The sequence below is a fragment of the Phoca vitulina genome, unplaced genomic scaffold (assembly GCF_004348235.1).
Source record: "Phoca vitulina isolate PV1807 unplaced genomic scaffold, GSC_HSeal_1.0 scaffold8, whole genome shotgun sequence".
Taxonomy (NCBI): domain Eukaryota; kingdom Metazoa; phylum Chordata; class Mammalia; order Carnivora; family Phocidae; genus Phoca; species Phoca vitulina.
In genome coordinates, this window is record NW_022589711.1 from 71,169,438 (window position 1) to 71,196,717 (window position 27,280).

At 35.8% G+C, this 27,280-nt stretch overlaps 1 protein-coding gene across 8 annotated transcripts in view; it reads left to right on the top strand.

Annotated features, from left to right (window-relative positions):
• Nucleotides 1-27,280, top strand: part of PHC3 (polyhomeotic homolog 3) — a 68,010-nt gene that overhangs the window by 9,397 nt on the left and 31,333 nt on the right. For 5 of the 8 annotated variants that reach the window (XR_004299836.1, XR_004299837.1, XM_032407232.1 and 2 more), the window contains exons 5-7: nt 11,699-11,857; nt 13,895-13,993; nt 21,903-22,149. Coding sequence is in view for 6 of the 8 variants with exons in the window: in XM_032407232.1 (XP_032263123.1) it covers nt 11,699-11,857; nt 13,895-13,993; nt 21,903-22,149 (505 nt within the window). In the remaining 2 variants the exon portion in view is untranslated. The remainder of the gene's footprint in view (nt 1-11,698; nt 11,858-13,894; nt 13,994-21,902; nt 22,150-27,280) is intronic. The other 3 variants (XM_032407236.1, XM_032407237.1, XM_032407238.1) reach the window with 2 other exon arrangements.

Genomic DNA, 27,280 nt, shown 5'->3' on the forward strand with positions numbered 1-27,280 from the left:
CTGAGATCATGACCTGAGCCGAAATCAAAAGTTGGACACTTAACTGAGCCATGACTTTTTTTTTTATTTATTCATTTGAGACAGAGAGATAGAGAGCATGAGCAGGGGGATAAGGGCAGAGGGAGAGGGAGAAACAGACTCCCCTCTGAGCGGGGATCCCAATGTGGGGCTCTATCCCAGGACCCCAGGATCATGACCTAAGCCGGAGGCAGACGCTCAAACATCTGAGCCACCCAGGTGCCCCGAGCCATGATATTTTTAATTAAAAAATTCTGTTCTTTTTTAGCATGATAGTATCCTGGAACATAAATAAAATTAGTTAAGAAATTATTTATGACTTGAAAATGTTAGACTGAAGAAAATGAAAAATTTAAGTAGTGTAATCTAGCCCTAAGCATTAATACTATAATTATGGTTATTGATGTCATGTCTGTCTTTAATACGTTGGTAGTTAAGGCAAGCACTGATAAACATTTGTGGTCTGGTTAAAAAAATTATAGGGGTGCCTGGGTGGCTCAGTTGGTTAAGCGACTGCCTTTGGCTCAGGTCATGATCCTGGGGTCCTGGGATCAAGCCCCGCATCGGGCTCCCTGCTCCTGGGGGAGCTTGCTTCTCCCTTTCCTTCTGCCTGCTGCTTCCCCTGCTTGTGCTCTCTCTCTCTCTCTCTCTGTGTCAAATAAATAAATAAAATAAAAAAATCTTTAAAAAAAATTATAGACAATTTTTTTATTCTATGAAATACTGGAATAACATTAGAGTATGTATGTATAAAGAGAGGTGTTTTCGAATTTTTTCAAATTATTAAAAGGTATCCTTTTAAACTTTTTTTTTCTCATTATGATTTATGTATTTGACTTTCACAGAAATTATAATTCCAGTGATTGTGTTTATTTTTTATGATGATGTTAGTGCTGCTTGTCATAAACCAGGCAGCCTTGTATGATAAAGTATGCCAGAACCTGTGACTGGTTGGTGGGGGAAAAGAAGTAAGCAGGGAGAACAGATGTCCAGGAAAAAAAAAAAGAAATGCATTGCATTTGCTTCATTTTCTATCCCAGCTGAATAATAATAGCTCAAGTGAGTTGACTAGCTGTCCAAATTATGATACCAAGGTAGCTTAGTGGATATGGGTCAGTCTCCAAAAGAGGAGCAGAACATGGTAGCAGAAATCTCTAGGTAATGATACTAATTACCCATGTTAGGTGGCAGTCTAGTAGTTTTCAGAGTTTTGGTTATTTCGAGGTAGGGTTCCAGATAAACAGTGAAAGCCCATGGGGAAGGGTCCAGCCTCCAGTAGAAAAAGGACTAGAAGGTAGGTTGTCGCGTCATCAGCTAGATAGACTTGGGTTTAGAGTAGGAGTGGGATCCCAGTGGGGAAATGGAATATTATTAAACAGTGGAGTCAGAAGTCCAATCATTATGACCTGGGGAAATTGGAGAAGGCTATTGTTAATTGAATATATAGGTAAATAGTGGATGCCAGCATCCTCTTCTTTCCTCTCATTAAAACAGAGAGACTAATTCTAGACACTGATCAGTAGTGAGAGGGGTGGTTTTATGATTGTTTGGCTCTAAAACTAGTTGGGACTGTGTGTTTAGGTTGATGTCTCTGTATTTTAACTGAACAGGACTTAGATTTAGTTCAATTTGATTTGTCAAAATGAAATCTAAACCAATTAAAGCATCAACAAAGTTAAAAAACACAAAATGGTTGAAAATATTTTTGTACCTTGTAGGTCAACCAGTTATATTTGTGAAATAACAAGGAATCTTTTATAGTGGTGAGATAAACAATGAGAATTCACAAAAGACCTGCACTGGTAATTTTCAAAAGAAAGACTATTTCTGGCTTTTAAACATGTGAAAATGTATTTACCATATTAGTAATAAAGAAATGTATGTAAAAATAACAATGATATCTCTCAAATTAGAAAACAAGGAAAAACATTGACCCAATATCCATTTTTGGCAAGGATGTGAAAAAGTAGATACACTCATACACTATCAGTGGGAATGTATTTGGTGCAACTTTTCTGGAGGATTATTTGACAACGTGTATGAAAATTTAAATTGTGCATTCCCTTTCACTTACCACTGTTATTTTTAGTGACGTCATTTACTAAAAATGATAGATAATTATGACAGATAATCATGTAAAAATGACATAATTATGCAAATATGTATGGTTTGTAATAGTGAAGAATTATAAGCAATATAAATAGGTGCCCATTAATTGAAGATTATAGTTAATTCATACAGAGGAATACTATAGCTAATAAAAATGCTCTATGTGTGTATACAGAGAGACTTAAATTTTCATTAGGTATTAAGTGAAAAAAGCAAAAATGTATAGTATGATCTCATTAAGTTATTTATTTAGGTTATTCTATATTTCAGTTCTAAAATTTCCATTTGGTTCTTATTTATATCTTCTGTTTGCTGAGGGATTTTGCTTTTTCATTCAAGTGGGCTCATGTTGCTTGTTCAAAGCATTTTTATGATGACTGCTTTAAAATCTATCCAATTATCATATCTCTTTCATCTTGGTGTTGGCATCTACTTATTATCTTTTTTTTTTTTAAAGATTTTATTTATTTATTTGGCAGAGAGAGACACAGTGAGAGAGGGAACAAGCAGGGGCAGAGGGAGAGGGAGAAACAGGCCCCCCACCAAGCAGGGAGCCCGATGCGGGGCTCGATTCAGGACGCTGGGATCATGACCTGAGCCGAAGGCAGACGCTTAACCACTGAGCCACCCAGTCGCCCCATTGATTGTCTTTTTTATTCAGCTTTGGTCTTTCTGGTTCTTGGTATAAGTGATTTCTGAAACCTCAACATTTTGAGTATTATGTTATGAGACTATGGATCATATTTAAACTTCGTGTTTTGGCTGGCTTCTGAAAGGGAATGTGTGCCAACTCCTTAATACTGTCTGAGGGTAGAAGTCCAGGTTATCCATTTGGTCTCCATTGACATCTGAGAGGGTGCTTCTCATAATTGCTGAGTGGGTGTGAAAGTTCTGGCTCCTCACTAGACCTCCATGGATGCGTCCCTGGCTGAACGGGGCGGGGGAGGGAATAAGAGTGCCATGTTATGGCTCCCCACTTGGTCTCCACTGATAAACCTTAGGGGTGGGGTGGGTTGGTCGTGGTGGTCTACTCCTGCATGACTGGGACAAAAGTCCTGTCTCTCTTTTCACCTTCTCTGATGCTTATCCACTGGAGGGATTAGGGGAGTTGGGTATAGGTGGAAGTCTTTGCTGGTGTGGGTGGGGCCACAGTGTTTTCTGTGGTATTTGGCTGGAGTAGAGCAATTGTCTAAAAGTTCTCTATGTTGCTAGGAAGTCTCTTTCTTGTTCCTTTGGCTAGAAAGAGCAGGCTTCTTTTGGGGCTTTTGTTTGTTTGTTTGCACCCATTTGTGTTTCTGAGTTACAGACTTTTTCAGCTCTAAGTTTGGCTTATATAAGACAAAAGGAAAACCCAGGGAGCTCACAACCACATGGTTCTGTGTGTTCTGAGGTCCCTAGCCAGTCTGCTTTTCTCCACCTTTCGGGATCTTATGCTTATTATATATGTTACATCCAGGGTTTTTAGTTGTATTTAGAGGAAGGAATAGGGAAAAGTATGTCTGTTCCATCTTTCTGGAAACAGAATTCCTGTCATTTAACTTACTTTTTAAAAAATTATATATCTGCCTGATTATTCAAGAAGAAAATCTATAATACACACAAATTGTTAATCAGTGATTATCTCTGAGGAAGCAAGTTGAAGAGCTTTATTTTGTTAATTTTAAGATTTTATTTGAGAGAGAGAGAGAGTGCGCGTGCGTGTGCAGGCGAGCGGGGGTGGGGGGGTGGGTGGAGAGGGAGAAGCAGGCTCCCTGCTCAGCAGGGAGCCCAACTCGAGGCTCAATCCCAGGACACTGGGATCATGACCTGAGCCAAAGGCAGGCACTCAACTGACTGAGCCACCCAGGTGCCCCTATTTTGTTAATTTTTATATTGCCTAAATAAAACGTGAATATACTCTTGTTGTCTAAGGGAGAGACACTACAAATGTGTGGAGTAAAAGGGACATCCCTTTTCAGTAGTCCCTTTTGCCATGAAAAAGTTTTGTGTGAAGCTTTCCTATTTTATTACTGTGTGTTTCTACACATAAATGTAAATAGATAGGCCTATGGTTAATTTTATTTGTTTTAATGTAGGTGAAGTGCTGTCATTCTCTATATGCTTTTACATCATTGGGCATTTTCAGCTGGAAAGGATTATATAGCTGAAAATTGCAATCATAAGTCTCTAAATGACTCAAGGGCTGTTTGTATCTCATTCCCTTTCTCTTTCTTTGTTGTTTTTTGGTCCTGGAGTCTACATTAATCCCAGATGTTTTGAGTTTAATTCACTGTACTATTTAGTCAAAAAGGGAAAGACCTTGTTTGTGATAGCTTTCTAGTTATGGTGCTAGACAAGATGAGCTTTTGAAGTCCAGTTAGTTTTATGATTTTTTTCATTCATACATTCAGTCATTCATACAACATATATTTATTGAGCATTTAATATGTGCCAAAACCCTTTAGGTACTGGGAACACAGCAGCACAACAAACTCTCTGTTCTTATGGAGCTAGGGATAGACAGATGGTAAACTGGTATATGTCAGATGATAAGTGCTATAAAGAAGAATAAAGCAAGAAAAGGGAATGGGATGAGGGAATTTCCTGTTTTAACTAGGGTGGTCAGGGAAGGCATTGCTAATAAAGATGGTATTTGAAGGAGGGTGAGGGAGGCAAACATGCTGAAGGAGCAGAAAGGAGGGTATTGTGGTTGGAGTAGAATGAGAGAGTGGGAGTATGGTTAGAGATGACAGAGAGGTAATTGTAATCCAATCATGAGGAGATTATAAAACTCTTTTACTCGAGTTGGGAAGCTATTAGAAAGCTATTTCAGTAGGGAAGTCACATGATCTCAGGTTTTAACTTAGTGACAGTGTTAGGTTCTAGGGGGCAAAGATAGAAGCAGGGAGACCAGTTAAATGATTCTTGTAGTAATCCAAGAGAGATTGGTGGCTTGCACCATGATGGTGACAGTAGGTGTGGTGAAAAGTGGTTGGCCAGATTCTAGATTTTTTTTTTAACAATATTTTATTATAGAAATTTATATGTTTTAAAAGTAGAGCTAATAGGGTATGCTGATGGATTGAATCAAAGATGTGAGGAAGGGTGACGAGTAAAGGATAACTGTAGTATTTTGGCCTGAACATCTGGAAGGACCTGACAAAGCAGGTGTTGGAGAAGAAAATCAGGAGTTCAGTTTTGGACATTCTGACTTTGTGGTGGATGTTGAGTAAACATTGGATATATGAGTTTGGAGTTCATGTGGAGGTCTGGTGATTAGTGATGTCTTGTGCATCTCATTGAAAACTCAAGTCCTAAGAAAAATTACATGATTACTTTACTACCAATTCTGGGTTATCATGAGAGATTGGTAGAACGGAGGAGATAAGGGACATGGATTCTAGTCCTCATTCTGTGATTGACTGGTAGCATGACTTAGGGCAAGTCATTTAGCCTCCTTAGTCATTTATACCCCAGTTTTCTTCTGTGTAAAATTCAGTTGTCTAATTACATGGTTTTTATTACTCTTTTCACCCAGATAACCCTGGGTCTAGATCAAGGAGAAGGTTCAATAGAGGGTGTTACACACTGAATTGCATCTCCGCAAAGTTCATGTGTTGAAGCCCTAACCCCCACGTGACTGTATTAGAAATTTTGCTATTATAAGTAAACCTGCATTGGATATTCTGTTATATATTTTTGTATACATATGTAGTTACTTGTTTTTAAAAAATTTCTTAAGAGTACACTTACTGGGTCAGTGAGATTGTTTTTTAGATCAAGAACCTTAAAAATGTTTGCTTTTCTCTAAAAATGTCTCAATCAGATCCACATATCAAATGAACCCATTATAAGTTTTTTCTGAGAGAAGATTACTTGCTTATAACTAGTCATTCTCAGTGGTCTATTGCTAATGTCCTCATCCTCTTACCTATTTTAGGAGGTACTTTAATCAAGCATTTTTAAAAATGTAATTTTTTTTTTTTTTTAAGATTTTATTTATTTATTCATGAGAGACAGAGGCAGAGGGAGGAGCAGGCTGTCTGCTGAGCAGGGAGCCCGACGCAGGGCTCGATCCCAGAGCCCTGGGATCATGACCCGAGCCGAAGGCAGACGCTCAACCGACTGAGCCAGTCAGGCACCCTGCTTTAGTGCATTCTTGTAAAATACTCCAATAGTACAGGAAAAGTGAAAAAGTGTTAAGTCCCCTTCAGCCTTCTTCCAGTCCTCTTCAGTCCTTCTGACTCCTCAGTTTGCTGGATATCCCTCCATATCTTTACCTATGTGTTATGGACATATATAGCATAAAGAAATGTGTGTATATGTGTTAACACTTTTTTTTTATACACTGGAAACACAGTATTCTGCATTTTGTTTTTTACACTCAACAGTTTTGAAATCTTTCTGTGTTAGCACACAAAGCTCAATCTCACTCAAGTTGTTGCATAGTGTCGCATGGTATGGATGCACTTTATTTTATGTAACCATCCCTATTGCTGAACACTTTATTTCCAGTATTTTAATTGTTTCAGCATTGCAACTTTTTTAAGATATCGAAATCTGAAAGCAAATGGGAAATTATGAGGCTTCTTGTTTTGCTGTTGTGTTTTTTTTTTTTTTAAGATTTTATTTGTCAGAAAGGGGGAGAGGGAGAGCACAGCAGGGGGAACGGCAGGCAGAGGGAGAAGCAGGCTCCCCACTGAGCAAGGAGCCCGATGTGGGACTTGATCCCAGGACCCTGGGATCATGACCTGAGCTGAAGATAGATGCTTAACTGACTGAGCCACCCAGGCATTGCTGCTGTTGTGTTTATAGCTTGTATTGCAAATAGTAGAAATAATGGTTTTCTATAATAAATAGGATTCACATTTTATTTCATATTATTATTAAAAGAGTACAGTCTCTTAAAGGAAATCTTTCATGGGTAGATATTACTATTTGAAATTTTAATATAGCATTTTATACTTCTGGATGCTTGAATTACTCATATACAAATCCCCACTGAATAATGAGGCAAGAAAATGTATACACTGCTTTAAAGTGGTAAAAACAATGTATTAAAGTAAACATTAAAAAAAAAAAAAAGAAAATAGCATTTCCTCTCTGATTCTAAAGTTCATACCTACACAGAAAAGACAAAAAAGATAAAAGAAAACACACATTATCCCAAATTTTACCCCTCGTAGACATTATTCACCTTTACATTTTGGTGATGATTCTTCCAGAATGGTGTATGTATGCCTATATGTCTATATCAAATTTAATCATATACAGTTTTATGAGTGTGCATTATTGTGTGTATATACAATACATTTGTTTTTCTCTCGACATGTTTTTCATATGTGATATGTATTTTTACATGGACACATTTTTATGTGATTATATAAATGGGATTGTACTGTATATGTTATTCTGTAGTTTTTTTCATTCAGCAGTGGGTTATAAAGATATTTTCATGTCACTGAATAATACAGGTATACGTTATCCTTTTAATGTCTGTGTACTATGTTTCTATAGATATACCTGATTGATTTTGATCAGTCAAATGGCAGCAATGGTTCTCAAATGGGCTTTGGTTCTAGGGAGTACTCTGGGCCAGAAACCCTATGTAATCTCGTTTTGGAGGGACACCAAGATGTGGTTGTGAGTTAAATGGCTTTTCTTTGTAGACATGGTTTTCTCTGGTGACTCTTGGAATTAGTGCTTCCAACTGGGGAGAGAGCTTCCAGTAATAAGGGCTCAAAGAGTGAGTTCCTTTATGGAGTGTGGGGCTTCAGGTATGAAGTGACAGGATTGGCCAAGGGTTTAAAGTGAAAAGGAATTAGGAATGTTGGGATGGAGACAGAGAATATAATGCAAACAATTAAGGCCTCCGGTCCAGGTCAGCAGAACAAAGCAGAAAGTAGAGGAGAGACGTATCAGTTGTGGAAAGGAAGGGAAGTTTTGTTTTTTTTTTTCGTTAGGCCAGTTGTGGAGATGGACTTCTTGCAGAGATATAATTGCCCTCATTCATGGGTTGGGCATTTGTGAGTAGACACTGCCTGAAATGTTACTTGCTATATGGAACTTAAAAATAAACATGATATTGGTTTTTTGATCTCACAACTTACACAAAATGGAATGCAGGTGGAAGTTACTATTTCGTTTTCTTACTTCCTTTTTTTCTTTTTTAAGAAAAAGAAAAGCGTTCTGTTCGTACTTTGTGTTCTGCTTCCTTAAAGAGCACTCTCAGGCATTTTAGCTACCAGCCAGTCATTTTTTAAAAACACTTTTATTGTGTTTCTGTTTAAAGACTGTGTGGTCTATCCTGACTAGAGTTCCTTCCTTCTTTCCCTCCCTTCCATCCTCTCTTCCTTCCACTGTCTGAAAAAAAGTGCCATGGCACTATTATTGCAGTGACCCAAATTCGCAAGCTATCAGGGTGTAGGAAACCACTCTGAATGCCAAAATATATGAGCCAGAAAACCTGGGTCCAGTTTTATCCTGCTAAGTGATTTGATCTTTGTAGCAAGGCTTTATCCAAAGTGTCCATTTGTAGAGGTGTAGGAAAATAGTAAGTTTTGGGGGGGCTTACTAATGATTTATTATGTAGCACATCAAAAATAGAATTGAATTAATATCACCACACTGTCTCTGCATTTTTACTCTGCTTTGTTAGGGACTATCCTAAATTGGGTTTTTTTCTCATACACACTCACACTCTTTATGATGAGCTTATATATTACATTAAAACTATGAAACATGCTTTAAAATAACGTGGCATTCATTAACTTAATAAACTTATTGAATGAAAGTACTTTTGTAGATACTGGGTATATGAAGATGTAAATAGTTCATGATCCCTACCCTTACAGAAATTATTGTTTAGAAGGGTGAGATAGAAGTATATGAATGATAACAAGCAAAAAGGAAGGGAAATAGTTCTGTGGGATGTAGGGATGCCTGAAAAAGCTTATTAGAGCAGATGATTTTTGAGAGAGGGTTGTTCACTACGTAGGTACAGATGGGGTGGGGCATGGGGCTAGGGGGATGCTCAGACCTGTCCAGAGCATTTTTACTCGGACCACAGAGACCTTGGACGTTACGATATTGCAAATAGCTTCATATAACTAATGTGAAAGGTGTGTATGGAGGAGTGGGAGGAGATGATGCTAGAGCGCTAGTCAGGGGAGGTCAAATGTGATCCAGATTTTTAAATGGTTAATTAATTAAATCAGGGAAAGATTATCTGGCAAGTATAAGGAAACAAGATTTCAGGCAGGGAGGTCAGTTTGCAGCTGTTAAAGTAATCTAGCTGGAAGTGCCATAGGCCCAGACTCTCAAACTAAGTGATTAAAATGAAAATGAAGAAAATAAAGGTGTATAAACAGTAAGATGTGACTGATTTTGTATGTGTGGTAAAGGAGAAGGAAGGATCAAGATGACTTACAAAACAAAATCTGTTTTGTAGGATTTTAGGAGATGCCAGTGACTGATTATTCGAGGAGAAGCTGGTTTAAGAAGGAATAATAATGAGTTTGGTGTTTGAACATGTTGAATATGAGTTGATAAGGGATATCCAGAAAGATATGTTCTGTAGGTATGTGGATCTGGAGCTCAGAATGAGTTTATAATTAAGGATTCAGAGTCATGAGGTTTGGTTTTTTGACACTAGGAGTGTGGATGTGCTAATCTAGCAGTTCAAGAAGGAAAGTGTTGGGGGCAAACATTTTGGGGATGGGCCTGAAAGAAGAGCTGGTAAAAAAGATTGAGAGGGAATGGTCTGAAAAGGTCCATTGAATTTGTCGGATGGAAGGCGTTGGTGATTATTGCTAATGTGACTTTACTGGTGTGCTAGGAGTAAAAACCATATTGCAGAATAAGTCTGTGTATTGTATTCATTGCCTTTATGCACTGAATTATAGATTTAAGTACAATGTATTTTATTAAAATTAAAAATACTTATGTAGATAAGTTTAGAGAATTAGTTAACCAACTCTTGTGTACCCCATACAGTTTTTTTCAGTTTTTAAAAAACTTCAATTTTTAAATAATTATAGACTCATAGGAAGTTAATGCAAAACCAGCACAGAGAGGTCCTCCAGTATTGCCTTCACTTAGCTTCCTCCAGGCACTTGTTCAGTTTAACAGATTGTCTTACTTGTTCAGTTTAACAAATGTCCTGGACTGGTTTAAATGCTAATGTTTTGGATAGGATATGAAATTGCAGGTAGGGTACATTTGGATTTTGTACCCCCCACATGGCGCAAGCCTGGCATTTTGATTCTCATAGGAGGCTTTCTCCTTCCATTGCGGGCAAGGCAGATGGCAAGCTTCCTTGCTGGTTCTTAGGGCCAATGAGTGGAGCTTTTCCTTTTCCCTTCTCACATACTGAGTACCCCTTTTAAAGATCTTGGCTCAAAATAGGGGTTTTTACCTCCAGCTCTTGCCTGAAATAGGCTCAAAATCAGGTCTTCTATCCCAGTGTCCCCTGAGATTGCCTTGCTGCTTCTTGTCAGCTAGAGTTTCTTCCTTTCTGCAACCTGGGAATTTCCCTTTCCCCTCCCCTTTTAGGAGTTCAGTTGTGTTCTAGTATTTCATGTTGATTTGGCATTTCAGTGAGTGTATTTGGGCATGGATGTATTAGTCCTGTCTACCTTGTTGCTTGAATCAAAAGTCTAATAAACTATTTTATAAATTCTTATTTCTTAATTTTATTCTTTGTCCACAAAAGTACTTGAGGTCAGATTATATTACGCATTAAAATATTTATTTTTAAAATGGATAACACATAAAAATGAAAAAAAAAACCCAAATAGAGAAATGAAACACAAACAAAAGAAGAAAAAAAGGATAATATGCATGTGGTGTGAAATTGGAAAGATAAAGGGTATACTTATCTCCCTTTGCCCTCTTCCCTACCTGCCTCAGCTAGTTTGCCTTCACAGATAAGAACCATTTATGAGGTTCTCATGTATCCTAGAGATAGACTCTGAACTGGTTTTCTTTTTTCTAACAGCAGTTTTAACTTTAGAGTAGTGCTTATAATTTAATTTTGTAACCAGAATTCAGGATTTTTCCATCTGTTTGACAAGTAGCAATTGTATTTTCTTCTTTGAGAGCTTTTGAGAGAGAACGTTATTCTAATTATATGTTACATGTATGTTTATATATATGTGAATGGATTATCTGTGTTTTAATTTTTGTTCACTTGAGAAACCCCTCAAAATGTGACAGAATCTGACAAAATAGTATAAACTCTTGATTCAGATGTTTTAAGTTAGTATGTGGAATATTTAAATAGTGGAACATTAACCCTAATTTTTGGGAGGTAGTGGAAATGATATTTTAAGATAGTGGAATCTTACTGAATGAAACACCTTGAGGATATCCTTAAAAATTATCCTAATTCCTAATCAGTACATACTGTTGTTTGCATATGTGCAAATAATTGCCCAAAGAAGTGAGGGGGGCTCTGTCAAAGATGAAGCCCCCTCTTTTAGGTTCCTTAGCCATAGTTTATACCATTGATAGCCTAACTGCAGCTTGGTGAAATTCACTGGCATGGAAGCAAGAAATGGAAGCCTATGACCTAATATGTTTTCTTCCTTAGATCAACCTCTCCACTTCTCCTACACCTGCACAGTTAATAAGCCGTTCCCAGGCTTCCAGTTCTACCAGCGGCAGTATTACCCAACAGACTATGTTACTAGGGAGTACCTCCCCTACCCTAACGGCAAGCCAAGCTCAAATGTATCTCCGAGCTCAAATGGTAAGATATGAGCTACCAAATTTTTTCAGTGTTTAAGGACTTGAGAGAGATCGAAATGTTTCTTGATTTGATGCAATAAGAGGCATTTTTAATATTTCAGAAATGTTTAACAAATTTTTTATATGTGTGTGCTTAGCTCTTATACATTTATGTCATGAAAAATTTTACTTTTAATTGGTAGGCCTTCTTGGTGTATCAAATAGTAGCAACATTGGGAAGCTAACAGATTCTGTAACATGGAGTGACTATTTTTTAAATATCAAATTTTATGGATTTCAAACCTTTTTCACATCTTAACATCTCTGAAATTGAGATGCATTTATAATTGATAACATCTTACAGTTATAATTAATATTTGCAGTGAGATATATATATGTAAAATCATTGTATATCTTGGGCATCTTAAATTTGATGAAATAGTTAGCAATGTTAAAAAGTTAGTGGTTAACTATAAGTTAGAATTTATACTGTGGGATCTTCTTAAATCTGGATTGGAGTTCCTGGTAATTTACCAGATGATTTTTAGCTTTGGTTATTCCCATCTCAAAATTATTAGTAAGGTATTTGTGTTCTTATGTTCACTTTGATCTTTTGTTAATACAGGAATGTTAATTTGGCTGGTCTATATTTGAGTACCTACTGATTTCCTAATTTACCTGTTGAGCTTCTTTAAGGAATTGGTTGGCATTTATTTGATGTCTTTACAGGTAGCTAGACAAGAGCTTTGGTGTAGTATATATTTACTTGTATTCTTTTTTGTCCAATGTACTGAATATATATCTGGATCCCCAGTTCTCCACTAAAATTACAAAGAAAGTTTTCCATCATATTTCTGGCAGGAAACAGTGACATGACCCACCTTTTATTTATAGATTATTCAGTGGACATTACCGTATTTTTGTTTTTTTTTTTCCTACAGGAGATCTTATTTAATTAATAATATGCTTTAAAATTAGGCTGAATCATTTGAAATGACCACTTTTGACCTCTTTATAAAACTTGCAGTTACCTATGGTTCAAGCTAAATAGAACAAACATCATCTCTTTATTTTTAGTGCTTTCAGCTGTTTGTTCTGGCAGTTACCTTCTTGTGAAAGTTATACTTTGTTGTTTAATTCACTTAAATTTAGTATTATAAAGAACTGAAATTTAAAAGATCCTTTAGTCAGTAATTTTAATTTAAACAGGAATGGCTAGAGGAACTAAGTAACTCCTATTGCAGTTTTGAAATAGAGTATTTACACATTGTGTGAAACAACTGTCATAATTTACTAAATTGGATAATCTCTGAGTGGATTGTAGTGCCTTTTTAAACTAATGGCATTCTGTTTCAATATTGAAAAATAACATTTGAAGAGATGGTATTAAGTAAATAAATCGAGTATGTCTTTTCTTCCTTATTTATTTGTTGTGAAGCTTTTTTGCGGGCTGTTTTGTTGTTGCATTTTGACATGTTGTGGCATTTACATTTGGAATGAATATTTCTTTATGAATAGTTTTAAAATCAAGAGCAACTTAGGTTTGTACTATAGATCCCATGTAGCTGAGTGAAATAGTATAGTATGGGGCATAGTTATCTTTTGTGATAAAGAAGACTGAAAAGACTTGTGTTTCTTTTCAGGTTTCTCACTGAAATTTGTATACATGAGTGGTTGTCTATTAAAAATAACTTCCATTTTAGGAATCCTGCCATAGTAGTTTTTGAACTGGGAAAAGTTTGAGTATAATAATAGCTTATTTGGGGCAAAATTTGGTATGAGGATTTCATATTACCAAAATACATTTTCTTTTTTGAGCACTGATTTATTTTTCTACTCATCAGAATCATGAGCTGTTTCAAAATGTTTATGCTTTTTTTTTTTTTTGAGTTCTCTATTAGAAACTTTTCTTTGTCACGTAAAACCTTTTGCTTAGGAGATAATCCTAAACTGCATTGTCTTTCTGTCACAAATTTCAGTCTCTCTTGCCTGCTATACATTGTGTGTGGGACACGTTCTTTTGTCTTAGGGTATTTTTTTGGTTTTTCTGTCTGTACAGCTGATTTTCACACCCGCTACCACTGTGGCTGCTGTACAGTCTGACATTCCTGTTGTCTCGTCGTCATCGTCATCTTCCTGTCAGTCTGCAGCTACTCAGGTGAGCTTGTCTGCTTCGTAATGTGGTACTTGAGGTCTGGATCTTCAGGTTAAAGATAAACGTACATTGTGTTTAAGTTACCGATGATTTTAGTGCTCTTTGTCCTACATATCGGATTGGAATTTAATGAAATACTGTGAATGAAATACTTCAAGAAAGTTTTTTGGTTATATAGAAATTATATTATCATTAAGCACAGATATTTAGGTTATTTGACATTAGTGAAAGTTAATGAGTTTTTGCTATCACATGGTATGTTTAGTTTTATTATAAAGCAGGCTTATTGTTCTTACTATGAGAGTTGTATTCTTTTGTGTAGATTCCTTTGCAAGCAAAGGAAGTCAAGATAGATTTTAAGTTTAAAAATGAATTGGGGAAATCTTTAACTTGAAAAATGGAATAGAGTATTATTTTGTTTGGTACTATGAAAGAAACAAACATTAATTTTCTCCTCACACCATTCACAAAAATGAGCTAGAAGTAAAATACAGACTTAAAGGTAAAAGCCTAAACTATAAAACCTCTAGAAGAGAAGATAAGGATTATCTTTACAACTCTAGGGTAGGCAAAGCTTTCTGACGAGATTGGGCACGTTCAGGGTGGTATGGCCCCTAGACTAGGCAAAGTTTTCTTAGGACACAAAAAGCGCTAACCATAAAAGAAAATAATAACACATCAGAATTTATCAAAATTAAAATCTTCTTCAAAAAACAGTTACAGAAGTGAAGAGGCAAGCCACAGACTGAGGGAAAATATTCATAATACATATATCTGAAAAAAGACTTGCATCCAGAATATACAACGTAATGCTTACAACTCAGTAAGATCATGAGCAATTCAGTTAAAAATGGGCCAAAGATTTAACATTTCACAAAGGAAGATATACAAAGGGCCAATAAGCTCAGGAAAACATGTTCAACCTCATTAACCCTTACAGAAATTAAAATCAAAACCACAATGAATATCGCTGCACACTCACTAAAATGGCTGAAATGAAGGAGACTTACAGTACCACATGTTGGTGAGAACTTGGAGCAGCCATAATTTCATAATATTGCTGGTGAGAGTGTAAAATGGTGCAACAACTTTGGAAAAGAGTTTGTCAATTCCTTATAAAGTTAAACATATACTTAACATGTGACCTATCATATCTGCTTATAGTTGTTCACTCTGAGTGGTTTGGAAACATATATCCATATAAAGATGTGTAAAAACAAATATTCATAGAAGCTCTATTCAGAATAGCCCCAAACTGGAAACAGCCAATGTCTTTTAACTGGTGAATGGATAAACAAATTTAAGAAATAAAAAAGGACATGCTCCTGATGCATCTTAGAAACATTATAATAGCAAAAGAAGGCAGACACCAGAGAGTACCTACCCTGTGATTTTTTTTTTTTTTTAAAGATTTTATTTATTTGAGAGAGAGAACGAGAAAGCATGAGCAGGGCAGAGGGGCAGAGAGAGAGGGAGAAGCCAACTCCTGGCTGAGCAGGGAGCCTGATGCAGGGCTTGATCCCAGGACCCTGGGATCATGACCTGAACCGATGCTTAACCAACTGAGCCACCCAGGTGCCCCTGATTTTTTTTTTTTTAAGATTTATTTATTTACTTGAGAGAGAGAGCGCACAAGTAGGAGGGGCAGAGAGAGAGTGAGAGAGAATCCCAAGCAGACTCCACGTTGAGCGTGGAGCCTGAGGCGGGGCTGTATCTTACAACCCTGAGATTACAACCTGAGCTGAAACCAAGAGTCGGGCACTCACTGACTGTACCACCCACGTGCCACTCCTGTGATTCTTTTTATATGAAATTCCAGAACAGGCATAGCTAATTTATAGTGAAAAAAATTGGATTGGTGGTACCTGGGTCAGAAGGTGGGAGAGATTGGGGACGGGCATGGGTGAACTTTTATAGTGATGGAAATGTTCCATATTTTCATTAAGGTGGTGGTTAACATGGTGTTTACATATATCAGAACTCATTGAACTGGTTCATTTTACTGTATGTAAGTTACACCTTAGTAAAGTTGATTAAAATGAATTAAATTGAATAAGTTTTATTTTTTAAAATTTATTTTTTTTAAGATTTTATTTTTTTCAAGTAATCTCTATACCCAATGTGGGGCTCAAACTCAGAACCCTGAGATCAAGAGTTGCACGCTCTACTGACTGAGCCAGCCAGGCAACCTGAATAAATTTGAAATTAAAGCAAGTAGAAGGGGCGCCTGGGTGGTGCACTCAGTTGAGCATCTGACCCTTGATTTTGGCTCAGGTCATGATCTCAGTGTCATGGAATCGAGCCCCACTTCAGGCTCTGTGCTCAGTACGGAGTCTGCTTAAGATTCTCTCTCCCTCTCCCTCTGCTACTATCCCACACACACTCTCTCTCTCAAATAAATAAATCTTTAAAAAAAAAAAAATCTTAAAAACCCAATTGAGTAGGATATTACTTTGTATGATACTATTTTGGTATTTTTTCCATAGCTAATGTTTTAGACTACATATGGCAGACATAGGTATAACTTAGAGTCATCCTTGGCTTTTTATTTTTAATTTAATCTCGATTTTTTTTTTAAAGGTAAAAAATGAGAGAGTAGTAATATTCTTTGGTACTTTTCATAGAACCTCTTTACTATTTTATTGAATAATAAAGGCCAGTTTTCATATATCAGCATATAAAGATGGTGATTAAACTCAGGTTTCTCCTAATGTGCTCTCTGACTATCCACAATTCCTTAACTTTTTTGTATTTTAGTTTCCATATTTACAAAATGAGACCTTTCTTACCTTTAAGGTTCTTTGAGCTCTAAACCTTTATGATATCTCTTTGTGGAGTGATTTGTTAAAGTAATGATCTTCCTGTTTTCTTTTGGTTTTATAAAACCTAATAAAGATAGACCATTATCAACCTTCAGAACATGTTAAATTTTATTTATTTTTTTATTCTTGACTTTGTTCCAACTAAGATTTTAATTGATTTACAAGATGTATACAATAAAACAAGATAAAAGAAATTGAAAACATGCATAAAAAAAGCAGAAATAAAAATAGAAAAGTAGCATAGAGTTAGGAGTGAGGTTCCTTTTCAAATTACATGCATGAACTCCTCCATGGATTTGATTTCAGCTTCCACTTCAATTATTAGTTGTATGACTTTAGCCAAGTTATCAAACATTTTTATCATATATATATATACATATAGTCATATATACTTGTAGGGTAAATTGAAGAATGAATAATAGATGTATTTAGTGTCTAGAACATTATAGGTACTCAGTACTTTTTTTGCAAAGGGAGGAATTGAAAGACTTGGGTTGAAATTCTGACTTCAACTGCCAGCTCTGTCACTTGCCAGTTGATTGATTTTGGACAAGGTCATAGTGTAGCATACTGTTACAAGTTTGGGCTCTAGAGGCAGACTCTCCTGTTCAAGTACATGCTCTGCCACTTTTTCATTGTATGTCATTGACCTCTCCCCTCAGTTTCAACAATATAAAATAAATATTTATAAAATGCTTCATAGGGTCGTAGTGAGGATTAACTATGTTAATAATTGAAAAATAAGGGGCGCTTGGGTGGCACAGTCAGTTAAGCATCTGACTGTTGGTTTCAGCTCAGGTGGTGATTGATCTCAGGGGTTGGGCTCCACGCTCAGCAGGGAGTCTGCTTGAGATTCTCCTTCTCTCTGCTCCTCCGTCTCTCTCTCTCTCAAATAAATGAATACATCTTTAAAAAATAATTGAAAAATAGAACAGTATCTGATACTTAGCACTCACTAGGTGTTAGTTGTTGTTATTATCTATGCTGAGCCTCAATTTTTCTTTTTTTAAAGTAAGCTCTACACCCAGTGTGGGGCTTGAATGCATGACCCTGAGATCAAGAGTCAGCATGCTCTAGCGACTGAGCCAGCCAGGTGCCCCGAGCCTCAGTTTCTTTTTTCTTTTTTTTTTGGACATTTTAAAGCTTTTATTAAAACATAATATATATCCAGAACATATTTTAAGTGTTCAATAATCTGTACCAGAATACACTTATATCCCAAGCCACCCAGTCAAGAGGGAGAACCTTACTAGGACCCAGAGAAGCCTCCCTGATGGCCCATTTTGATCCTGCCATTACTGCCCCTCAAGGATCACACTATCCTGACCTATGTTAGTTTTGCCTGTTTTTAAACTGCATTTAAATGAAATTATGTTGGATATAATTTCTTAAGCCTCAGTTTCTTCACTGTGAACTAGAATAGCTCAGAGCTGTGAAAAGGAGTAAATGAGACCATACTCAAAGTATTTAGCATAGTGCCTGGCACATATCACAAGCCACTAATCACTATTTTTGTTATATATTGTCTAAAGATAAGTCATGAATTCAGTTCTTAGCTTTCAAGTAGCTAATGGTGAAGAGAGAAAGACAGCCATTTAAATGATTCACAGTTTCCAAGGTAAAATAAACCAGTTGTTAGAAAAACAACTAACATGCTCTCTAGAGAGTGCTCTAGAGTCTGTCTTCTGGGTTCTCATGGAGAAAACATCTTAGCGGTCTTTAGCAGTACCTTTAATGTGAGCATAGTCAAAGTAATTTTATAAAAGTGGCTCTTTGGGGTATAGTTTGATGTGGTACAGGTATGTGGCTCTGTGATAATCTGACTACAAATTTTTTTCTTTGCTGTGCTTTTTGAAATGGCAGTGAATGAAGCTGGCAGTGGTAAAGGATGCTAATACTTCGCATATTCTAGTGGTAACTCCTCAAATTCGGGGCTGTTAGTTTTGAAAAAATTTGTGCTCCACTTTGTTAATTTTTAAACTTATATGAAATTTTTAAAACAATGAATTTGTAATTGAGAGATGCCAATTTTATTTTAATGCTCTTTTACATAAGTCAGTATTATAACAGTTAATTTTTCCTTAGTATTAAAATTCATTTGTAGCATACTGTCCAAAAATAAGAAATTTGGAATATCTTACCCTTATTTACTATTTTAAATGCTCCATTCCTTCTCCCCACCATGACCAAGAAAATAAAAATAAGCAAAAAATCTGACTTTCAGAAAGATACAGGACTAAAAGTAACAAATCTTACTTACCAAGGCTATCTGGGGAATGCTTTTAGCATTGAGAAGAAAATAGCCCTTTGGATTTAAAAACTAGAAACTCAGCTCTACTCCTGGCAATATGACATTAAATCTTAGTTTCCTCATCTGCAAAGAAGGGATGCTACACAGTAATTTACACAGTATTTGTTAGAACCAAATTAGATAATAGCTGTGAGAGTATTTGAGTAATCCACTATAAAAATGTAATGTGTGAAATTAGCAGAAATGTCATGTGCCACCAAAGTTAGAATGTTTCCATAGTTTGATCATAGGAAAAGTTCAGATGAAATGAAACTTGGACATTAGAGAACTATTCTGTATCTAGAAAAGGGTGGGTTCTTCTCAAAAGGCAGGGTCTGTCAAGGACATCTGAATATGTGATCTTTCTGTTAACAGCTAAATTAACTCTAATATACTTCAGGAGTATGGTTGACATGTTTTGAAATTTATTTTAAATATGTAAGCCAAGATGACCATAGCTATTACGGCCATATTCCAAAATTTATTCATATAAATAATGTATATAATATATATAATAAGCACACACATACATTTTCTTTCAGAATTCTGGAGAACAAAATTAGAAGAAAAAGTATATTATTCTATAGAAATGGACTGCTTCAGGTTTAGGGTTCATTGTGTGAAATCCTCATTTACTGTGAATATGCTTTTTATTTGAAAGAAAGTTTTCAAGTTTTTCAGATTATAATTTAGCCTTTGGATATCATTATGATTTGGTTCATTTTATAGATCATTTATGGCAGATGTTAAATTTTATGCTGTTTTTTCCCTTGCTTCCTGAAAGATTTTAATGTGCCTCCACTAGAAATTTGTTGAGATTTTTTTGGTTGAATATGAACAGATTTTACTGCTTGCCTAAAAAGAACCATAAATAGAACTAAACACTTAGCAAAAAAAAAAGTTAATATATATTTTAAAATCAGAAATAGGAGAATATCTCAGACTTGTGGAGTTTCTGTTATGTCTGTAGCGCTCAACGGTGGGGAGTACAAAAATGAATGTCAGGGATGAGAGTCTGCCAGCGAGTGTCTCAGCATTTCACAGACACATTAGTAATTCTAAAATAAGCTAGACATTTGTCAGTGCTGTAGGCCAGTATGATCCAAATTCTGTGGGAAAGGCATTGTAGAGGGGAGGAGAAATTATTTCTAACCAGGGACTTTGGAGAGGTTTCTCTGGGAGAGAGTGGGATTTTTACTGGGCCTTGAAGAAAGGATTGGGCTTCAGGAGACAGCTATAAGGAAAAATGGCATTTTAGGCAAGAGAAACTTGAGCAAAGGCTCTAAATGGAGGAAGTATAAGTTGTGTTTGGAGAAGGGTGAGCAGAACAGTTTGGTTAGAATGTGAATATTGTGGATTGAAGTAGTGGAAGATACGGCTTGAGGTGGTTTGGGCCTTGACTGTGGAGGGCTTTGAGTGGCTAGCTGAGAAACCTGGATTTTAGCACATTTTATTTTTGTATTAAATTTCAGTAATACAACTATTATTAGTCCACTTACATTGCTATGAAATATTTGACAAAAATCCGAGAAGACGCTCCATATGGTCTCAGAAAATTCTTTCAGTAGCTTAGAATAGTCTGATCAAGCCTCAACTGATCTGAAGTGAAAATTTGTTTAGCATCTGCTGTTGGCTACCCACTGCATTTGGCACTTGGGAAGAGAAGGTTTAGCCTGTGAGTATCAGTTAATGATAACAGGTGTAGAGGCAGAACACACATGAAAACTGAAGAATGTTTATTAAGCAGCAGTATCTCATTTGCTTTGTCACTTTAGAATCTTTTGCTTCAGTTTCCTTCTCAGGGTCAGTGCTAGCATAAATGTATTTAATACATTCATTTCCAGATAGGTAAAAGGTCAGGCAGCTATTGGAGAGGCATTTTCTGCCTTGCCATTTGGGAATGTTATAAACCTCAGGTGAAAGTCATTGGGATGATCTTGCCACCACCCGGACTGGTGGTATGTTTAGAATAGCCCCAGGTGTAGACAGGAGCCATGACGTAAGCCATTTCAAGGCCATGCACAGTCTTTTCAGTTCATCAGATCTAGTTCTCAAAGCCAAGTGAGTATTCCATAACAACAACAGGATTTTAAAAAGGAGTTGATAGGAAATGCTTTTCATAATTATCATAATGGGTAGGTGATTTGATGAATGAGTTTTCTAATTTACAAGATGAGTGTTCCCTTATAATCTCTGTAGAATGGGTAGCTTTTTTTTTTTGCAGTCCTCTTTCTGATCTTTATGAGAATGACAGTATTGTATATGCATACTCCTAACTGTATGTAGTAACTTCTCACAAGAGTATAAAGCACTTGTAACCTTCAATGTTTCACAGTCCTGGCCTGGAGAAGTCAGAGCGGAGTTGAAGGAATTGCTCCTTCCCTAATGCATCCTGGGCTCTTCTGCCTCTGAGGCTTTGCTCAGGTTTTCCTTTTATCTGGAGTACCCTTTTCTCTCCTTCCCTTTGGCTATCTCTGAGCTGGTAACTTCAAAATGCAGTATGTTGCAGAGTGATTTCCTCATATTCATAGTTCATTTGATATATATGTATATATACTGTTTTCATTTTGTTCTTAATGATTCCCTTAATGTCTTTTTAAAAAATTTTTACTTAATATGATTACTTAGAATAATAACTCCCCTTTCTTTTGGAATGAATCAGTCGTTTCAAGTGCTTGGAACTTGATGTGTAAAAAAACATAATATAAATGTATTGTCATTGTTGTTATAATGGTAATGATTATCACATCTCAGTTAATACCATCTGTTTCATCCTTATTTTTTGTTGTGTGGTTCTTAGGTTCAGAATTTAACATTACGCAGCCAGAAGTTGGGTGTATTATCTAGCTCACAGAATGGTCCACCAAAAAGCACTAGTCAAACTCAGTCATTGACAATTTGTCATAACAAAACAACAGTGACCAGTTCTAAAATCAGCCAACGAGATCCTTCTCCAGAAAGTAATAAGAAGGGAGAAAGTCCAAGTCTGGAATCACGAAGCACAGCTGTCACCCGGACATCAAGTATTCACCAGTTAATAGCACCAGGTGGGATAAACTTGTTGAAAATAGTTGCATTCACTTTATTAGCAGGCAGAGCAAAACAAAAGATGTTTATTACTTGAACAAGAACAATACTTCTAAAACATTTTTTAATGTGAGTTTCATGAGTTTAAAAAAAATCAGTATTGTAGCTTGAAAAAAGAGAAATCAAAAGAGCCCAACAGCTAAAACAGATAATAATAATATAATTTTTTTTGGTTAATTGACATTTGATTAACATCTTCATTATGTGCTGGTCTTCCATTGTATTGGTAAAACCAATAGCTTTTATTTTTTATTTATTAATTAAAAAAAAGTTTAACTCCTGTATAGTTAACGTACAATGTTATATTAGTTTCAGGTGTACAGTATAGTGATTCAACACTTCTGTATATTACTCCCTGCTTATCAAGAAAAGTGCACTCTTAATCCCCATCACCTATTTCACCTGTTCCCCCTAATCCAGTCCCCTCTGGTAACCATCTGCTTGTTCTCTATAGTTGAGAGTCTGTTTTTTAGTTTGTCTCTATTTTTTTTTCTTTGTTCATTTGTTTGTTAAATTCCACATGAGTGAAGTCGTATGGTATTTATCTTTCTCTGACATATTTCACTTAGCATTGTACTCTCTAGCTCCATCTATATTGTTGCAAATAGCAGGATTTCATTCTTTTGTATGGCTGAATAATATTTCTGTGTGTGTGTGTGTGTGTGTATCACATCTTCTTTATCCATTCATCTGTTGATGGACATGGCTGCTTCCATAATTTGGCTGTTGTAAATAATGCTGCAGTAAACAGTGATGCATGTATCCTTTCAAATTAGTGTTTTCATATTCTTTGGGTAAATACCCAGTAGTGTGATTACTGGATTGTAGGATAGTTCTATTTTTAATTTGTTGAGGAATCTCTATACTATTTCCCGCAGTGGCTGCACCAGTTTGCATTCCCACCAACTGTGCCATAGGGTTCCTTTTTCTCCACATCCTCGTCAACACTTGTTTCTTGTAAAACCTTTTAGTTTAAAAAAAAAAAAAAAAAGATTTGACTGTAGTTTATTTAATATGCTTTAGTGGAACAGAACTAAAAGCTCTTAAGAAAAACATGTATATTTTTGTTGTCATTAATGAGTGGAGTTTACCACTTTCCAAAAATAAGGATTTTGTATAATTATTTTTCTTACCATGTTGCTTTTTTTCCCATCTCTGATTTCATCTCTGAGAGAAAGATGTCAGGCAATCAGCTGAGTCATTTTCATTCACCTCCACCTTTGATTCCCACATGTGCTCCCTCTGCTATACACAAGATCCTCTGCTTCATGGTTTTCATGCTGAAAATGTTGGGGCCATTCAGAGTGAGTTTCCTTACCACCCATTCTGTTCATCTCAGAATTACTCAGTGTTGAGCTTTCTTTACTTCTAATAAGATAAGGAGTTACTCGTTTTCTGCTTTAAAGTTTACACTGCTTGTGTCATTGATTGCATCTTTTTTTTACCAGCTCCTAACCTTCTGTAGTTGTTATAGCATCTTTTGTCTCCCTCATGCTGAATCTTTTCCTTTGCTTCTCAAGCATACTTGGATCTCTTCTATTTGTAATATATTTGCCTATGTTTTTATTCCAGTCCAACTGTTGTTTATTGAAAGTATGTGTGTGTGTGTCATGCACTGGGCTGGACACCACATATGTTTCATTAAAAAAAAAAAAATCCTCCCTTGATTCAACTTTATCAAGTAAGCACCTTCTTTCTGTCTTTTTATAACTCTGTATTGCTTTTTAAAGATTCATTTTATACTACTGAAGTCTGTTTTTTGTCCACCTAAACCTGTTTCTCTTGCATGTTTCCTCTGTGCTGATATTGCTTGCATTCTCTGTAGTACCCAATCTCAGTGTCTTGGAATTGTTTGAGTCCCCTAGTTAGAAATCTCTCATCACTTTGAACTTGTATAGCGTTTTTATACTTTGTGGTTCTTTTTCTTTTGTAGTTATTTATATACTTAGTGATCTTAGCTTTTCTACTGTATAGTAAGCTCTTTGAGAGTAGGATAATAATAATGAACACTTACGTGTCAGGTACTTTACAGTTATTAACTCCTTTAATCCTTTTTCACTTTCACCTTTTCATCCTTTTATCTTGACAGCACTAAGTTGTGTCTTATATGTACTTATCTGCAACAAGTGGCCAGTAAATATTTGGTGGATTAATAGTTGATCTATTTTTCCATTTGAATTTTGGAAATTACAGCACAATTTTTTTCATTCAAACTCATTGGGTATCACTGCTTGGAGTTTTTAAATCTGAATCTTTAGATAAGTTCAGGCTTTGTTGTAATGTATAAATTAATAAATCCATTCATAGTGTAGTGTGATGTGAATTCTTTTTTATAAACATCTGTGTGCCTAGGTCCTGCTCTCTGTATGGCTTCATAACAGGATTTTTGTACTGTACTGTCCAGAGTATTTTCAGCCTCAAACCAGCCTCTGGCCAGTTTTGATAGGAGTCATTGTGGAGCAGTAATGACCCACTGCACTTGACATGACTGCTTGGGACAATTTTTACTTCTTCTTATAGTTTTGATAGATTATAATGGAGGGTACGTTAATTTCCTTCCAAAGAGAATGCTACCTTCAGATAAAGCTAGGACGTCTTGCAGGGTTAGTTCAAGCAAGGAGATCTACTTTTAGATTTTCAGTTCTCCTGAACTCCCAATACCTGGTTCTAAGTTGACAATTACTCTTCCCCTTTTCTTTCATTGATAGTGTGATAGGATCTCTATTGTTGCCTTCCTCTGATGGCCAATATTTTATGTAGGTATGGAGGAGACCAGTAAGCTAAAACTATCAGACTCTAAGGATGATTGCAATTCCAGATTTAGATCTCTTAAGTGTATTAACCAAACTCCGGTTTCCCATGTGGTGTTGATTAGAAATAAAACCAGATGAAATACCCTAAGCCACAAAAACCATTGCAGTTACCAAACTTATAAATTCACTCAAGCTTTACACTGCAGTTATTCAAAGCAATTTGTATCTTCTGGCTAGGCAATAGCTGGATTTCTCTACTCTTAGTTTTTCTGCTCTTGTTGAGAGCAGAAAAAGCCTGAAGCTAAATTGTTTTTCTTCTTCTTCTTTCTTTCTTTTTTTTTTTTTTTTTTTGAGATTCTTGGTAATTTATCCTGTTCCTTAGTTAGAAAAATGCCTATGTATATAGGTCGCTTTCAAATATGAAAAAATTTACTGGTGTTCTGTAGTAGAGACTAATAATTATTATAATGGATATGGTTATTGTTTCCTTAAATTTATTTCTAAGGTGCTAAAATCATTTGGTTTTCTTCATTTCTTCTTGAATGTGTAGCTCTCACTTGATAGTTAATCTATTTTTAATATATAAAATAAAGGTGAGTTTTAACCATATGACTGGAAATTATCATGAACTGTATTCGAGTTCAAGTTTTTATAGTAGTTTTTAGAGCTTTTATGACATTAGTTGGAAAAAAATATGTACCACTTTTTGTAGACATTAATATGTAGTGAAAAGCCTATGCTAGTCTGCTCAGGCTGCCATAAAGGATATCATAGATAGGTGGCTTAAACAGTAGAACATTATTTTCTCACAGTTCTGGAGGCTGAAAAACCCAAGATCAAGGTCTGGCAGTGTTTGGTTTTTGGTGGGAGCTCTTTTCGAGGCTTGCAGATGGCTGCCTTCTTGCTGTGTCCTCACATGGCCTTTTATCTGAGTGCCAGGAGGGAGAGGATAGCGAGCTTTCTGATATGTCTTCTTTTAAGGGCCCCACCCTTCTGACCTCATTTCACCTTAATTACTTCCATAGAGGCCCCATTACCGTATAGTCACGTTAGGGTTAGGGTTTCAACATATGCATTTTTGGGGACTCAAACATTCAGTCCATAATAGGAACCCAGACTCATCTAGTACTTTGGGTTCTTTTAGACCCAGGGCTGCCCCTCAAAAGCCAGGTGATTTCAGGCAATGCACTTAACTGCCCAGTTTCTTCTCCAATGATATATTGGATTAATGTAGTACCCTGTCTACCTCATGGGGTTGTTGTAACTACTTAGTAAAATAATATGTTTAATAATTTATAATATATTTAATTGTAAGTAATTATATAAAGAGTTCTATATATGTGAGAGATGATACCAATCATTAATTCTCCAGATAAAGGCCATCCTGACAAAAATAAAGGGTTTATTAAAATCAGAGAAATTAACAAACATGGTATCATTCTCCAGAGCACTAGGGCTTTTCTTATACAGAAGTATCGTTTCAGATATCCTTACAGTTATTCTCTAATAGATATGATTGTCAGTTGGGCTTAGGGACTAATATAAAATATATAGACTCACTCTGATTTCTCATCAAAGAAAAATTTAATTTAGGTGAAAGTATTAATTGAATACTATTGAATTATCAGCTCTAGCATATAAAAAAAGATTGCTTACTAACTAGAGCTGAGAAAGAATTTTTATTACTATAAATATGATGTACATTGTACATCAAGAATATGGTATTTTAATTATAACTTAAAAAACCGAATTAAAGTGGGCTTGAACAAATGAGAGAGAAATGTGAAAGCACCTTGAGCTCTTTGGAGGAAAGGCACTCTAGGATTCTGGGATTTTGTTGAATGCTCTATAATATAGAGAGAGTCTTTATTAACACATTTACAAAGTGCTGGCATAAAATTTTCAGTCTGAGTTTGAAGTGCTAGTCTAGTTATGTGAAAATTACTTTGTTAGGTGGAATTTTAGACCTATCTCTGTTTTTTTTTAAAAAAATACAATTTGTGGGTATTTTTTGAACCTTTTAAATGCCTGTCTTTTGAGATGTTAATCAGATGTTAATTTCCTTAAAGGATCTCCAAAATTTTAAATGATAACCAACCAAATGGAAGAATGTTAAAAAAAAAAAAGTTGTTACAAGTTTTTATAAGGCCTTTGTCACAAATGTGGTTAACTGGTTAAGTATAAAAATAGATGCAAGGTGTTATAGCCTTTATCTTAACGTTCTGAGATTAAGAAAAAAGTTTTGCCCTCTCTTTAGACCTATTTTAAATGCATATAGCCTTTGTAGGATATTAAGCAATTTTTTCAGTTTATCTTCTAGTGAAGCCCGTTTTCCATT